The 17,722-nt window shown below is 41.9% G+C and overlaps 1 protein-coding gene across 4 annotated transcripts in view; it reads right to left on the bottom strand.

Annotated features, from left to right (window-relative positions):
• MAP2K6 (mitogen-activated protein kinase kinase 6) overlaps positions 1-17,722 on the bottom strand; it is a 118,838-nt gene that overhangs the window by 24,507 nt on the left and 76,609 nt on the right. For all 4 annotated transcript variants that reach the window (XM_045080963.1, XM_004749075.3, XM_004749074.3 and 1 more), the window contains exons 3-10: positions 10,133-10,181; positions 9,438-9,551; positions 7,625-7,744; positions 6,461-6,577; positions 5,741-5,792; positions 2,893-3,020; positions 1,889-1,966; positions 581-720 (exon numbers count right to left, since the gene is read on the bottom strand). In XM_045080963.1, the coding sequence (XP_044936898.1) occupies positions 581-720; positions 1,889-1,966; positions 2,893-3,020; positions 5,741-5,792; positions 6,461-6,577; positions 7,625-7,744; positions 9,438-9,551; positions 10,133-10,181 (798 nt within the window). The remainder of the gene's footprint in view (positions 1-580; positions 721-1,888; positions 1,967-2,892; positions 3,021-5,740; positions 5,793-6,460; positions 6,578-7,624; positions 7,745-9,437; positions 9,552-10,132; positions 10,182-17,722) is intronic.

Genomic DNA, 17,722 nt, shown 5'->3' with positions numbered 1-17,722 from the left:
ACTGTCCATCACACTCTCACGAGCAAGGGTACCCACAGCTAACAAGGGTTGTGCAGGAGGCAGCCTACAAAACACAAGACTGTCTTAACTACTCCCCTGCTCTGACTGTTGTCTCCGTGCTCCGATCAATGCCAAAACAGCTTCTAGCTCTCATAACGGAGTTTCTCGCTCTTGTGACATGAAGCATGATCTTTTTTCTGCCTGGAATATCTTTCCCTTCGTTACTTCCCTGATCACTTGGAAAAAGACCTCCTAGAGTCTTCAGCACAGAATGTCTCTCCCCCAGAAACTCCATTCTAATGCCTTTCTTCTGCATTCCCCAAATACCCTGTGCACAGCTCCTTCCCCGGATCACCACATGGTACCAACATCACGGACTGAAGAGACTCCCCTACTTGACTCTGAGTTCACTGAGGGCAGGGACTGGGATAAAGGCACCTTTGTCTCTCCGGCATGGAGGGCACACTCCATAAATGCTTCTGGAATGAATGCATGTGTAATGGATTAAGACCAACGGAGGAAGTTCATGAGAACTCCTCTCCTTCCTTCCCACTGGCTCTTGGCAGCCAGGCTCTCTTACCACTGTGAGGTAAAGTCAACAAACTCTTCCGAGAATCTGTCCGCCGGGAGCTGTGGCGAGGGCTCCTCTACCACCTGCTTGAGCTGCTGGAAGGGAGTTCCCCAAGAGTCGTAGGGAAACCGAAGGATAGCCAACTCGATCTAGAAGGGAGGAAAAAAACAAGGGGACAACCGCTGAGACAGAACCACTTTAGGGCACCCGCGGTGCTCTGCTGTTCCAGAAGAATCCGCGGCCATCACAGAGGTGAAGTTCAAGTAAAATTGGGGGACAAATAAACTAACAACATGTTCTCTACGTTTTCCCCATTCCTACCACTAGGGATTTTTATCTTACTGGAGGAAGCCACTGAAGCCTATTTATAACTGGGTCCTCACCAAAAGTCATGTGACACTTAATAAAATTGTAAGCCAGCAGCAGGCAGCTTCCGGATGTAAAGTAACCAGGTGTTCCCATGCTCAGTCTGAAAAGTTAGTCTCGCCCTAAGATTTTTCCAGAGCTGTGTATCTGCTGCCATCTGCAGGCCACTCACTGGAATGGGGGGAAAAAAACCAACAACAACAAAAAAACCCAGGGACCAAATGACTGATCTTTTTTTGGATCTGAGTAAGGCCACTTTGCCGTTACAAGATCATCACGTGTATTCTGGGCAGGGATGTGAAATAACCCACGGGATTTAATCAGCTGCCGTGCCTGGGAAGGAGCCAGGACCACAGTGGGTAATTCCAGACCTTGGTGATCCGCTGAAAATGTACGATCACCCAAGTTACAAAGGATGACTGTAGGATTGGGCCTCAGGAAATTATCATGTTTGTTACTGTCTTTCGGCTATATCTGACCTCAGTGGCCAGGATGTCTACCAGAACCATATTCTAGGAAACACAGCCTCTGTCCTGGACCACAGCTCGGTCAGGGTCTACACACATGTGCATTCCTGGAGTAGCTTCAACTTAACGCCTAGATGAGAATAACTGAATTTTAAACTATAAGGTAAACTATCAGGAGCTATCGGCAGCATTCATCTTACAGAGGAGGATAATAAGACAGTCCTTCGACTGCAGCGGTTTACTGGAGGGCCCACGCCCAGTTAGAGGGGGGAATAAAGAGAAAGACTGGGTTTGCCCAATCCTAGCGCAGCCTTTCCACAACACCATCCCGTAGACAATCGTCACGCAAAACCTCCTGCCCCGTCCAGCAGTAGAGGATACCCAGGACCCACCCTTAGGGCGTTTGCCCTTTTGTTCACGAAACCCAGCCCATTTCAGCTTCCCGCCCAGAACCTCACAGTCCGGAATGATCATCACACGTTACCATTGTGATGCCCAGACTCCAAATGTCAGACTTTACACTGTATCCCTTCTGATTGAGCTCTGGGTTTATCCTTTCAGGCTGCAAAGGAGACAGAAAAAGACAAATGAGAGGACGATCTTAGCTTGGTAAAGTCTCCGGGGGCGGGGATGTCACCAGCTGCCAAGTGAGTTGTTTTAAGCCTGTTAACATAAGCCTCCCAGGCCAAGAAGACTCACTCACTACAATAAATATCGACGCCTCCGTGGGATTTTCCTCATTCTAAAGGAGTCTTTTCTTGGAGACAAGAATGGATCAAAGTCCCTCATGACTCAAAACTAATTTAAAAAAAAAAAAAACCTCATTTCAATTTCGCCTTCAGAAGAAAGAGGATACACAGCACAAAGCTCCTTTGCCAGTCTAGAATTTTCCTTGTTAAGAACACCAACAGTCCAGAACTGAATAGTCAGAATCTGCCAAAGTCACCGGGCTACTGTCCGAGATTTGCTCAACACCAGGGGGAGTGTTCTCAATCCCAAATGCAAAACTATTTCAAATCAGAATACAGAAGCCCCTTAATGTTAAAGGGAGGTCCCAAGGTCTCAGCCAATGGCAGCAAATCTTCCCAGCCATGACCATCCTTTAGGAGGACTAACCTAACTGACTTGGATGGGTCATTTAAATTCTGTTCATTCTTCTGTCCCCAGCAAGCAGGATAACACTCCCCTGCGACACAAGGTGAAAAATGTGTGTGGGCTGTATCTATTACTTATGGTTTTTTTTTTTTTCGAGTAATAGACCTCTTTTACTCAAATTTCAAAAAAATAGTATGTTTGAAGCAAGTGACTAAGGATTTCAGACAGAAAAGACTTAAGAAAAAAAAAAATAAGATGCAGGATATTTCTTGCACCGTAAGCACATTTCCATCCTCCCTCTGTGGCCATCCATTTCCTCTTTCCTGGCGGGGTTTGCGGGCAGCTGCATTTCCAGATGCCCCCACGTCCCCCCCCCCCCGCTGCCGTACTTACGGCCATGTACGGTTTGCATCCTGCGTCAATAGTTTTGGCGACAGAGTCTACAAGGTAGCCACTGATTCCAAAATCGCACATCTTTACTTGGCCAAGAGCGTTGATCAGCACATTGGAAGGTTTGACGTCTGAAAGCAAGAAGAACCAAGAGCCAGTGATCCCAGCCTGCTCTGAAGATTCCTGTGTCCACCACTAGGGGGCCCAACATCCCCACATCTCGCTCACTTCTCTTTCCTCTTTCCACTGCTTCCAACTAGGTTTCCTATTCATGGCTCCTCCTTCTTGTAGGTGTATGACTCCATCATCAAGGGCTGTCTCCTCTATTTATCATCTGCATTGGCCCCATACGAGTAGTCAAAACTTAAAACATTATTACTGAATCAAATGCCCCCATTCCCTGGGCATAGACACGATGACACAAAATGAGTACATTCTAGAAATCCGCCGTACTCCATGGACCTTATGATGAGTAATATTGCCTTGCACACTTAAAATCTGCCACGAGAGCAGTCTCATCTTAAGTGTTCTTAGGACAACAAAATATATGTATTTTTTAAGCCCAGCTCATCGTGACCTATTGCACAGTTTAAGTGTGGGAGTAAACAGATTGTGGAGCGATAAGGCAGAATACAGTCCCACCATCCATCAATCTGATTGAGGCAACCTGTTTCTTTTTTTTTTTTTAAGATTGTATTTATTTATTTGACAGACAGAGATCACAAATAAGCAGAGAGGCAGGCAGAGAGAGAGAGAGAGAGAGGAGGAAGCAGGCTCCCTGCTGAGCAAAGAGCCCTGGACCCTGGACCAGGACCCTGGACCCTGGACCAGCTCAATCCCAGGACCCTGAGACCATGACCTGAGCCGAAAGCAGAGGCTTTAACCCACTGAGCCACCCAGGCGCCCCAAGGCAACCTGTTTCAATGGACGCATCTGCAAGAGGTGTATGTCTGAGGTCAACACAGCGGAACTCATCAGGAATTCAGAGATTCCAGACCACAAAGCATGCCCCCACATAGAAAATCACTGTTATCTCTGGATAACAGACTTCAAAATTATTAGAGTTAACCTTCTTCCCTCTTGAGGGTATTTCACAAAGGACATGTAATCAGCAGAGTAAGTTATTCAAAAAACACTAAAAATAACCCTTTATAACGTTTTCCCTTAAACTGAATGGTGGTCGTGCACATTCTGTTATTTTTATACTTTACGTATATATTTTTAATACAAATGAAATATTTCCAAATGTTGAAATAAATACGAAAAATTAAGTTTCCCATAGGGGGGTAAGCTACATGCTTCTTCCTACCTGGATTCTTTCCCACTTTCTTTTTCTTTTTCTTTTTCTTTTTTTAATTTGACAGACAGAGATCACAAGTAGGCAGGGGGGGGGGGAGGAAGCAGGCTCCCCGCTGAGCAGAGAGCCCGATGCGGGGCTCGATCCCAGGACCCTCAGATCATGACCGGAGGCGAAGGCAGAGGCTTCACCCCCTGAGCCACCCAGGCGCCCCTCTTTCCTACTTTCTTCTCTTCCTGGTCATCCTCCGTATTTTTCCAATTTCTAATAATAACAATTAATGATAATAATCACATCAGTAACAGTAATAACAGGCACTCCAAGTGGAACATTCTACACAACTTTGAGGCTGACGCAGACAGCGTGAGAATTACCAAATCTCACTACCCCACCAGCTATCCACACTTGCCTCTAACTCTTCTTCAGACTTGGTTGAGTGAGCGACCTCTAAGAAGTTTTCCTGGACTATAGTCACCCACTGCTAATTATTCCCTTGCTTTAGAATCTACCTAGAGCTCTTCTTGGTAATTCCACCTTGGTAATATGGCTGATTTTTTCCATGTGTTTGTCATACACCGGTCTTATTTCCCCATCAAGAATCCCTATATGGAATTTTAATAAGAATGTGTTTTGTTGGGGCGCCTGAGTGGCTTGATGGGTTAAAGCCTCTGCCTTCAGCTCAGGTCATGATCTCAGGGTCCTGGGATCGAGCCCTGCATCGGGCTCTCTGCTCGGTGGGGAGCCTGCTTCCCTCCCTCTCTCTCTGCCTGCCTCTCTGCCTACTTGTGATTTCTGTCAAATAAGTAAATAAAATCTTTAAAAAAAAAAAAAAAAGAATGTGTTTTGTTTTCATATACCTCTCAAGGCACCTATTATAGTGATGTATAAGTGGTGGAAAAATGATTGCAAGTGAGAAATGGATGGAGAGATGAATGGGCGGATGGATGGATGGATGTTAACATGGAAGAATGGATATATGGATGGATGATGGATGGATGGACGGACGGACAGAAAGATGACAGGCCAACAGGAAGGAAACCAGAGCAGGTAAAGGAAGAAGAGATAAATCTATCAATTTTTTTTTTTTTTTTTCATTTTATCCTGCCTCCTCCGGTCTGAAAAAGCAGTACTTTATACCAGAACTTTTCATACTTTCAGGCATACAAAAATTACCTGGCGATCTTGTTGAAGATGGAGATTCTGGGGGTCTGGGGACCCATGAATCTGCTTTTCTAAGAATCTCCTAGGCCACGGTCAATACAACAGGCATTTTTATCCCATTCTCTAAAATTCTCAGTGGGGTAATCCCAGAGCTGTGCTTGGCAACACATATTTTATATTCAATTTAGGTGCAATAAAAAGACCAGGGCTTCTTGTGTCCTCAGACAAGAGAAAAAGCAGCTACTTATATAATGTGCTATTCCTCTGAGAAGGAAAACCCTCCAGTTCTATGGCCTGACTCATTTCCTCTTCCACCCATGGGGGAAGAAAAGCCTGGATAAAAGAAATGGATGTTATAAAAGGAAGAGCCAAAGCAACTCCATGCCAGCTTACCTCGATGAATGACAGACAGCTTACTGTGTAAGTGTTCTAACGCTTTTACAATCTGCAGGAGAAACACAAGATAGAGTTTTCACCATCACTGGAAAGAAACTGAATGTTAAGGTTTATTATCTCTCGCTTAACATCACCAGGTGAGGTATTTTCTCCAACAGCGGAGGCCCTATCCAGGAAAATACACAGGAAGCTACACTCCTTGACCTCCACCCATCACAGAGGACCGGATCTCACAGTAGAAAGGGTGTCCCACTCATCTAGCTGGTGTTTCTTTTGGCCTCCAGCACTTTTTTTCTCTCCACCCTCATGAGTCTCAACAGCCATTAAGAGGGCAATCTTTCTTTCCATTTCCTTTTCTTCTGCTTCTTTCTATGCCTTATTAGCCTTAAGAAAACATTTTAAAATCCACGAATGAAAATCAGAAAAAACTAAGATCAGAATGTAGACACCAGGAATGTGGTCATAGCAAAGGGAGGTACAGCTTACAGGTATTTTAACGGAGAGTTTACCAGACCAAGTCAGTGGTAGAATATTCTACACTGAGCCCAGAAAGAAAAGCACTCATTTTTTTCTCCACAGAGGCACTTCTGCATCCAGCAGACTTGCGCTGGAGGGCAGCTCTAGTCCCGCTAGTATATGCTCACAGTAGGGAATGAGAGACACATTGGGTCTAGACTTCTCACACGCTCCTTGTAGTAGGGTTCATGATGTACTCACAGAAACTGCTATTTTCCCTAAGATGTCCTCTGGAATTGTTTGGCCTTTATCAATCACTTGTTTGTAGAATTTATCTAGCGACGTATCCATGAGCTCCATGCAAATCCAAACATCACCCTGGAGATGAATTGATTCAGAGATTGTTAGAGAGGACAGAAGAGAAAAAGAAGGGGAAACAGTAACACCTGTCATGAAGAACTGTTCTCTTAATCAGGTTTTTGGAGGAAATGTACAATTTCCCTTCAAGGTCTCAAAGGAATTTACAGACAAGCAAGTTCGTTTCCCAAGAGCCAACTAGCAGACAGCCAAGCAGAGCCTGCGTGGGATCCCCCACTCCTTGATAAAGAGAGGGTCTAAACACTGAGGGTCACTAGAGCCATGGAATGAAGAAGTTAGTAGAATAAAAGGCACAGTAGAAGGAATATGGTCAATGATATAGTAGAGTTATATGGTGAAGGCGGTCGCTACACTTGCGGTGACCACCCATAATGCAAAGAGAAGTTGAATCCCTACGTTGTACGACCTGCAACTAATGGGACATTGTGTGTCAACTCAAATTTTTTTAAAAACATTATAAATAAATACATCAGTACCAATAGTCAGAAGCAACAGATTCCCAGAAAGCCAGGACTTGATGGCTCCTGTCTTCTAGGGATTAGGTCTACAGGCCTACTCCATGTTTGACCTCCCACCCGGAACACTGGCAATAGTTCATCCAATAGCTCTTCGAAGCATCAGAATCCACATCATGGGAAAGGGAAAGCAGGGGTAAAGCAAAGAGATCCTTGGAAGCCTCTGGGGGTACATAAACAGGGTAAATGAAGCTTATCATTTGGCCACTAGACCATAATATTTCAGATTTTAAGTAATCTACCTAAATTAGCCTACAGACAATTGATAGAGAGAACCACGCCAAAATAAACCAAAACAAAAGGGAGAAAGGGAGCCTCAGTGTCTTCAAAAGGGCTCCCCACACTTGGAAAGGCTATCATTTCAAGCCAACTTTGCATTAAGGCATGTCATGACCGCCCGAGCAGAAATCTCTCTAGAGAAGACACGTCCAATGAGAAAGAGTGCCAGGAGGGTGCATCGCCTTTATGGGATTAGAGAAACTCCTTTTTAAGTCTCTGTTCTCCTCAGATGTTGAATTGAAGGATCACATACCTCCCGGAAGAGTGCGCCATAAAAGGTGACCGTAAAAGGACAGTCCACTGTCCTCATGGAAATATCCAGATCCATCAGTAGCCTCTTCTGCTCTTGGCTGTTGACTGTGGCCCGGATCCGCTGAATGGGAATGCACGGAAAGACAGATGGTTACTGCCCTGAGGATGAGTCAGTTAATAAGGCAGGGACCTTGAGGAGTCCCGTTCCAAAAATACCACAAAACTCATAGCACAAGTTCTAGCAACGACCTTTCAAGTATTTACCCTAGTGATTAGCTATTTGTACCATATGAGAAATAAGGAAGACTTTCAGTAGATTTCCTGAAAAATCCCCGGCAAGAAGCCAATTGATACTCTATTTCAGAAGATGAGCAAATGTTGGCAAGTGCATTTCCTTCCAAGTCATAAAAACGCCTGCTCTATTGTGTTGTGGCCGTTTGGTACAGAGACCAGAGTATTCGTAACGTTGTGGCTGACTCGGGATCCCACAAAAAAAACTAAAAGCCCCTCTTTGGGAAGAAATAAGAATATCTGGACTAGGTAGCAACTAAAGAAGAATGGACAGAGCTCTCGGAAATGGATGGAATCAAGCAGAAACGGAGAGACTGTTTGTTCCTATCCCAGGGCTTCCAAGAGGAAAGACACCTGTCACACCAGCAAATGTAGTCTTAAAGAAAGACAATTTTGTCATTAAATGACAGTAAAAATATCATATAATATAATTAAATAAATATATAATAAAAAATAAACAAAATATCATACTAAAAAGACTATACAAGCTTTTATAATTTTGGCCTAATTAGCAAAAAGTCTGCAGAAGAACACATTACAAAATCTACAAGACAAGGGAAATATATCTCCATTCTCCAAAAACAAAGGGGTCCAAGTCATCTGACCATCCACGTCCCTAACAATGGGCCAAATCCATGAACACGTGTACAGAAGGTGGGTCCCCAAAGAAATATTTCACTCAAGAAATATGCAATGATTCCAATTTTCTTTTTCCAGCTCAAAAACAATGCAGTCACTCAAGATGTCTTTGCCTTCCCTTTTCCCACAAATGGACAAAATTTTCTCCCTCACTTCTCATTTCCTGATTTTTGGGGACCATTCTTTAAAAGCAACAGAATATTAGAATGAAAGAGATGTTTGTGACATAACAACCAAATGCAGTACGTGAACTTTTATTTGGATTTTGACTTCAACAACCAACCAGCAAAAAAAAGAAAAAGAAAAAGAAAAGTAACAATCAATAATCAAGGTAATTTATTTTGGAGCTGGTATTCCATGACATTAAAGAAGTACTGATAATTCTTTTAAGTGTGAGGACATGTGGTTCCATAAAAAGTTAAAAGGATGGGGGCGGATTTATCAGTTAAAAGAACAAAACAAGGCTCAGTGGGTTAAGCTGCTGCCTTCGGCTCAGGTCATGATCTCAGGGTCCTGGGATCGAGTCCCGCATCAGGCTCTCTGCTCAGCAGGGAGCCTGCTTCCCTCTCTCTCTCTGCCTGCCTCTCCATCTACTTGTGATTTCTCTCTGTCAAATAAATACATAAAATCTTTAAAATGCAAACTATTTTTCCTTAAAAAAAAAAAAGAACAAAGCAAAACAAAAAAAAACGACCAGTAAATGCAACTCATACCAACAAAGGATTTTCCAGACATTTGGAGGGAAATATTGTTCCCTACAGAAAATCTTCTTTGTTTGACCCCATTGCTGATTGTTTTGCTTCTACAAAAAGAACTGATTTGCGGTTGAGATGGATGAACGTATATACCACAGACAGAACATGTTTGGGGAGCGTCAACTGTACCTTCACCGCCATGATCTGCCCGCTGGGCACGTGTCGCATCTTCTCCACCACCCCGTACGCACCCCGCCCCAGCTCCATTATGGGCTCCAGGTCATCTGCTTTCACCTCAAAGTTCTGCAAGAGAGAAGAGTAATAATACAAGAGTAAAGAAAAAATTTAAGGACATATACTACCTTGTCCCCTCTCTGGCTTCCCCCAACATTCTAAGGGTTATTTCTGGTCCAGAAGCTTCTGATCTAGAAGATTTATCCAAGGAGCCACTGCCAGCAGGAAGCACCAGGAGATGTTCAGACTGGTGGAGTATGCCACCTGCTCATCACAGGCAGTACAGACTGCCAGCTTCAACTCGGTTCCAGACTCACTTTGAGTGATCTATACTGTGGCTTCTTAGCCCTGCCCCCTTTCTCATATATTTGTTGACTGATGGCAATTAGATCTACACTTGGACTTTAAGGAATTCATCCCAAAGCAAGTCATCTACTTTCCTCAAATATCTTCCATCAGGGCGACACTAGCCTGATTTCAATAAGGCATCCAAACAGCCAGAAAGCCACCCACCACTTCTGTTAAACTCAAACTTTGTGACCGATCCCCTGACGGCATGCTATGGAAAATAGATTTTCCAATGGCCAGTCAGAAAGCATACCTAGGAAATGGTCTAGATATTAACTGGCAATGTGATATTTTTTTCTTACCTGATTTCCAATAGAAATGCAAGCTTTAGAGTCCAAGTCTCGAGGTGGCCTAAGAAAGAAAAGGGGGGAAGAGAAAAAACGTGACGTATTTAGTCAACTATGCCTTCCCAAATCATACATGACTAGAGAGAGTTTTCCTTAGGGTTAAGTTGGAAGTTCATCAGTAAAAGTGTTAATAATGCAGGATTTGGAATAAAATATATTTGGGTTTAAATGACTTAATCTCCGGGGTGCCTGGGTGGCTCAGTTTGTTGAGCTTCTGGCTCTTGATTTTGGCTCTGGTCACGATCTCGAGGTTATAGGATCCAACCCCGAGTTGGGTTCTGTGCTCAGCGGGGAATCTGCTTAAGATTCTCTCCTTTTCCCTCTGTCTCTTCCTACCCACCTCTACCCTGTGCTCGCTCTCATGCTGTCTCTCTAAAATAAATAAATCTTAAAAAAAAAAAAACAAACAGAAAACAAAATGAATAAATGACTTAATCTCTTTGAGTTTCTTTTTCTTCTTTAACATGAGAATATTAGTATATCCTGAGATAGTCCAAGTAAAATGGGCTTAGCACAATGGCTGGCATGCAGGAAATATCCAATAAATATGAGCTAGGTGTAAAGAATTATGTAAATAATTATACTATTCTAGTAAGCCCCAAACATTTTTTCTTTCATTGGCACCAATGTGCCCAATTATTCCACCACATTTTCTCATAATTGTTTAAAAAAAACTAATAATTAGCATATGGTTATGTTAACTCACAAAATTCATAAACCATAATAATTCCAAATCTCTCTAGTCCCCATGTTCATAGACAGAAAAAAGGCCCAGAGAGGTGATGGGACTTCCCAAGATCACAATTAACCTAAATCTCCTGGTTTTCAGGTCAGAATACTTCCTGCTATCAGACTAAGACAGTTGTGACATTTCTTCCATACACAGCACACACACTATCCGGGGGTCATCTCAGCAGCTGGAGGTAGGCTGATCTTGTGTCTCCATAGAGAAAGCACACAGTCCCCTCATGTGCATTTATTTCTACTACTTCAATACCACCTGGGTGGATACCAACCCACCCAAGAGAAAGATGTTTGGTCTGGCCATGCAACCAACCAAGAGCTTCAAGAAGCATTTTCTTGAAATAAAGGCACCAAAAGTATCACCACAAAAAAAAAAAAAAAAAAAAAAAGAATCCCAGGAATGCCAGAATCGAAGGTGACCAAAGAGACCCAGGTCTCCCTAAGAGGACATTCCATGCAGAACTGTCTCTAGAAACATCCAAAGGAAAATGGAAGGAAGGCAAGAAGATAGGAAGGGAGAAAAGAATCCCAGCCCTTGGCAATTTCCCCAGGCCTACTGTGTTATAATTCTGCCCCTTCTGCTAAGACTAACTAAATAAAGCAATAAGGAAAAAATGGGCATATAAACACAAACATATATTTAAGGTTTTAATGGCAAGCCTTCCCATACCTCAAGATCCCTTTAAAAAGCACAGAATACCTAAAATAAAGTTTTTCTGGACTAACTTAAAACCAGGAACTGGCAGGGATAGATACAGAAGAAAACACACACGCACACCCCAGTACACTCCAGTGATGTTTTTATATGTCTTGTGTGTATGAGTGAGAAGGGATTTTTCTTCAGAAATACTTTCCAGAAGATTACATTTCTAAAAATCTAAGTTCCCATTCTTAACATTTCCAGAACGATTTTTCTTTCATCATCGATGATTTGTACTAACTGCAATGGAACTCTGGATGAAAGACAACTATTACTTGAAACATGTGACTATTATAAATAAAAAAAATCTCTTGCAGTTGTTCCGCACTCTTCCTTTGAAAAAGGAGGAAGCAACAGGAAGGTTACTAGTTTTGGGGGGCTACCTCCATTTTCTTGCCCTCCAAGGAAGGCATTGGGTAAGACTGCTTCCAGCTCTGGTACTCCAGTACTCAGACATGGCTTTGCAAATTACAGCCTTTGGCCCAGCTAAGAATGAATGTTTTCAAGTTTAAAAAGTGGTAGGAAAACAAACTATGAGGACCATCCGACAGGGCCCACTGGGTTCCAGGTAAACCTGAAATATTTACTAGCTGGCCTTTGTAAAAAAGTTTGCTGAAATCCAACGTTGTACTAACCTTGCGGTATATGCCTCTACCTAATAGGAGAGGGGTCATGCCATTTTCCAGAAAGAGAAAAATGGAACCCAGAAAAGCCCAGAATTTGCTAAAGCCATCCAGCTCAACAGAGCTGAAAATAAAACTCATGCCACTTGAATCTCAGTCTTGACCTAAAGTGAAAGGAATAGAGGCTGAACTGAGTGCAAAGCTTTACCTATATCTCATTTAATTCTTTAAACACACACACACACACACACACACACACTCTCTCTCTCTCTCTCTCTCTCTCATGAGTATCATTACTCCCATGGTCCAGATGAGAAACTGTCTGGCCCAGAGTTTATCTACCTTGCTCCCAAGTGGTAAGGCCATGATTCAGTCAAAGTCTGATTGAATCTAAGGACCCTACTCCCAATACCCAGCCCCCTCTAATGAAAACGATCAACACACCTAAGCCCGAGGCCCTTGGGCTCATCAGGTTCTGCCAAAAGCATCAACTGATGGGGTCAAGGCTGACAGCTCATATTAGTTTTGCTGACACTGTGTTCTGTCCAGGGCTGGGCATATTAGTTTTCCTGGAGCACTGAGTCTCTGCAGGAGGTTAAACTGTGGGTGTAAGTTCTCTGTTGCTTATTCAATATTTTAGTCCTCTGGGGAAAGAAACGGGCTTATTACAAAATCCCTTCCCTGGAAGGTTAAAGGTGCTCCAAAGGTCACCTAGTATTAGATGTTTTTTGGTTTTGTTTATTTGTTTGTCTGTTTTTGAGAGACAGAGAGCGAGAGAGGCCGCACAAGTGGGGAAAGGAGGCAGAGGGAGAGAGAAGCTGAAGCAGGCTCCTTGAAGAGCAGACCCTGAGATCATGACCTAAGCCAGCGCACCTAGTATTAGCTTTTTTTTTCCATTTTATTTTATTTCTTTTCAGCGTTCCAGCACTCATTGTTTATGAACCACAACCAGTGCTCCATGCATACTATTTGCTTTTATATGAACAATGAGTTTTAGCTTATTATAATAATTATTTATTTGTAATTCTAAGTAATAAATAATCAGTTTACTGGTTATTATGACAACCATTATTCATCTATTTGATCATATTTATTAAGCATCTACTTGGGCCAGAGACTGTGGCAGACCCTTTCTATGAAGTATTTTCTTTAACTTACACAACTCTACCTTAAGGAGAAGAGTTCACAAAGAAAAAGACGAAATAACTTAAAGTCATTAAAAGACCTGGCAAAATTAGAACCCAGAGCCTCACAATTACATCATCTCAACTGCTGAAGTGATGTTTTACTAGCCACAGCTAGTGAACTAGCCTCTTGTTTTAACAGCCAAAGACAGTTTGATCACACTCTCGACCTGTCTGACGTGTGACTAAGAGCATATCCCTGAAAGTCGTAGAGTCCTGACTTCATATGCCAGCTCTTCCGCTATATAATAAGCATCATGAATAATTATTAGGTGGATTCATAATAATAACAGCAACAACACTTGGAGCAACCTTCCTGGAGAAGGTACAATGGGACAGGCACTGGGCTAGACTCTTAAGACAAATTCTGACAACTACTCTTCCCAGCAACCACATCATTATTCATTCCCATTTTTCAGAATGGAAAACTATGGCTTAATAGGGTTAGGGAATTCGCCTAAGGAATTCAATTAGTGAAGTTTAGATCCCAAATGCAAACCTAGGCATTCTAGCCAGAGCCTGAACTCTTACCCATGAGGTGCTGCTTGTCTGCTCTGAGCACCTGACCTTGTACAGGTCCATTCTCTCATTTATCAAGTAAGAGTAAGAGTAACTGCCTCCTGAGCTTCTGGGGAGGGTTAACTAGAATAGTATTCATTAGCATGGAATCAGTTCAGAATTAGCTGCTGCCAATCAAGTATGGGGACAGCTCAGAAACCAGAGCCAAGACACACTGGCATCAGTTACTCAGAGAAAGAGCTCCAGCAGAGGGACCACACACAGAACCAGGAAGAATGGTGCTCTGTCCCAGGATATTTATTTTTGTGTCGTACAGCAGAAGAAGGCAGGGTATAAATGGTACGAGTCACCAAGCCAAACCCCCAAAATTGCCAAGAAAAACACAAAATGTGGAAGCTACTTCTTTAGGTCTACGAATATAAGCATCGATATTAAAATACTACTACTGCTATGAAGGCTCCCCGTGAGCTAAAGTGGTCTGCTCTACAACAATAAAGTGATGCTCTTGGCTTTACACAGTGAAAAAGAAAATACAATTTAAAGTTCACTCTGCCACGTGAGGGAAAGACAGCACAGAAACTAGGTTTATCATTGCGTAGGTTTTTACTCATTTGTTTATCTGAAGGTAAGATTTATGACAGCTTTCATAAAATACAGAAAATATGAATTAGAAGGAAATGAGGGTTAAAAGTTTAAAAGGAAAGAATGCAATTGGGAGGAGGACGTGAGAATGTAGCCCAAAATAAAGGGCATCTGGGGGGCTCCATTGGTTGAACATCCGACTCTGGATTTCAACTCACCTCTTGAGCTCAGGGTCTGAAATCGAGCCCCAAACGTGGCTCTGTGCTCAGCAGGGCTTCTCTCTCCTCTCTCCGCCCTTCCCCCCCTCACACATGCACTCCCTAAATTAATACATACATACATATATACATAAAATGTTTTAAAATATCAATAATACTGATAAACCTCCACCAAGGCTGACACAGATTACAAGAGAAGGCACAGATTACCAGTCTCAGGAAAAAATCGGATATCACAACATGTCCTGTAGCCATTCGAAGAATAATCGGAAATACTATAAACAACGTTACTCTTATAAATTCAACAACTTAGAAGAAATGGACCAGTTCCGTGAAAACCAGAAACTACCCAAGCTTGAAGAAATAGGTTATCTGAATAGCCCTATAATTATTACAGAAATTAATTCTGTATTGTAAAAGTCCAAGAAAAAAAAATAAGAAATATATTGGCTCATTTTGTTTCACTGGAGAATTTTAGCAAACATTTTTTTAAAAAGAATTAATACAGATATTATGTGTCTACCGGAAAAAAAAAGAAAAAAAGAAGAAGAAGAAACTCTTACCAATTCATTTTATGAGGCCAGTATTACCTTAATGTCAAAACCAGAAAATAACAGCACACACTTAAAAAAAAAAAAAAAAAAGGAAAGAAAAGAAAAACCTAAAACAACCCACTACAGACCAACATATCTCACGAACATAGACACAAAAATCCTCAAAAAACTTCAACAGATTGAATCCAACAATGTATTTTTTTAAAAACAGTACCACAACCAAGTGGAATTTATTTGGGGTACGCAAAGCTAGTTTAATATTCAAAAGTCAATCATACTGTAATCCATAGCAACAGTACAAAGAAGAAAAACCTACGATCCTGTCAAGTGATGCACTAAAAAGCACTTAACAAAATTCGACACGCATTAAGTACCCTACAACTAGAGAGAAACTTTTTCAAGCCTCAGTCTACAAAAACCTAACATCATGCTTAATGGTAGAAGATTGAACTCTTTCCCTCTAACAACAAAGCAAGGTTGCTGGCGCTCACCAATCTTATCTTACATGGAACTGGACATTCCTACCACTGAAATAAAGAAAAAAAAAAAAAGAAAAGAAAAAAAAGAAAGTTTTTAAAAATATAGTTTAAAATACAGGAATACAGAAAAAATACAGGAAGAAAGAAAACTGTCTCAATTTGTAGGTAGCATAATTGTTATAGAAAACTCTATAAAGACTTTACAAACACACACACACACACAGAATCTACAAAAATGCCCCTGGAACCACTAAGTGAATTCAGTATGGTCATAGGATACAAGAACAATACAGAAAAATCTACTGCATTTCTATATACTGATCCTTAACAGTTAGAAATCAAAATTCAAAATGGAGTACCATTTACAACTGCTCCCTACACAATTAAATACTTGGTATAAATTTTAACAAACCCTATTGTAGAGAGCTTACATGATAAAAACTATAAAATACTGATGAAAGACATCAAAGAAAATCTAGAAATCTACCAGGTTCATGGATTAGGAGACTCTGTGTAGTTAAGACATCAGTTCTCCCCAAATTGATCTAAAGGTTACACATAATTCATACCAAAACCTCAGCAAGTTCACTTGTAGACATAAACAAGCCGATTCTAAAACTAATATGGGAAGGGGAAAGGCCTAAATTAGCCAAAAATTATTTTGAAAAACAGGAACAAAGTATGAAGCAATGGGTTCTTAAAATTGTCACCAAAACCATGACCCATCAGAGGAAAAATGGCTAGATAGGATTTCATCAAAATAAAAGGATGAAGAGACAAATTATAGACTGGGAGAAAATGTTTTGAATCACATATCTGACAAACTCCTTGTGTCTAGAATATAGAAAGAGCTCTCAAAACTCAACATTAAACAAAGTAATCTAATCAGGAAGTAGGCAAAGACGTACACAGACATTTCACCATCAAAGATATAGGGATGGAGGGGCGCCTGGGTGGCTCAGTGGGTTAAAGCCTCTGCCTTCGGTTCAGGTCATGATCTCAGGGTCCTGGGATCGAGCCCCGCATCGGGCTCTCTGCTCAGCGGGGAGCCTGCATCCTCCTCTCTCTCTCTCTGCCTGCCTCTCTGCCTATTTGTGATCTCTGTCTGTCAAATAAAAAAAAAAAAAAAAAAAAAGATATAGGGATGGAAAATAAACACCTAAAAATATTCAGCCATAAGCCATTACAGAAATAAAAAATGAGAACTGTAATGATACAGCATTATATATCTATCAGAATGGCTACTGGGGCGCCTGGGTGGCTCAGTCAGTTAAGTGCCTGACTCTTAATTTCAGCTCAGCTTATGATCTCAGGGTTGTGAGATCAAGCCCTGCACTAGGCTCCAAGCCAGGTGTGACGTCTGCTGAAGATTCTCCCACTCCCTCTTCTTCTGCCCCTCCCCCCAACTTGCAGTTTCTCCCCCTCCCACACAAATAAATAAGTAAGTTTTTTAAAAAATAGGATGACTGAAAAGGAAAATAGTGTTAATGTTGGCAGGGCTGCAGAGAAACTGGACCCTTCTCAAATTGCCAGTAAGAATGTAAAATGGTACCACCACTCTGGAAAATATCTTGGAAGTTATTTCAAAAGTGGGCTTACTGAATAACCCAGCAATTGCACTACTGGACACATGTCCCAGGGAAATGAAGACTTCATTTCACTCAGGAACTTGCTTTCATCCCAACAGCCCCAAACTGGAACTACCTGTATCTCCTTCAAAGGCTAAAAGGGTTCCACAAACTGGGGTGTAGCCACACCATGGAATGGATTGAGCAGTAACAAGGAAAGAACTACTGATTCATGCAGCGGCTGAAATGAACTCAAGGAAACTATCCTGCAGGGAAAAGCCAGAGTCTCCAATTGGAGGTGACTGGTTCGGTTGATGCAGCAACCAGGAGACAACAAGATGGAATTGGGGAACAGGGGAGTGGTTGCCAGAGAT

Source organism: Mustela putorius, unplaced genomic scaffold, assembly GCF_011764305.1.
Source record: "Mustela putorius furo isolate JIRA1106 unplaced genomic scaffold, ASM1176430v1.1 tig00000487_pilon_pilon_pilon, whole genome shotgun sequence".
NCBI lineage: Eukaryota > Metazoa > Chordata > Mammalia > Carnivora > Mustelidae > Mustela > Mustela putorius.
This window is presented reverse-complemented; position numbering and strand designations above follow the sequence as displayed.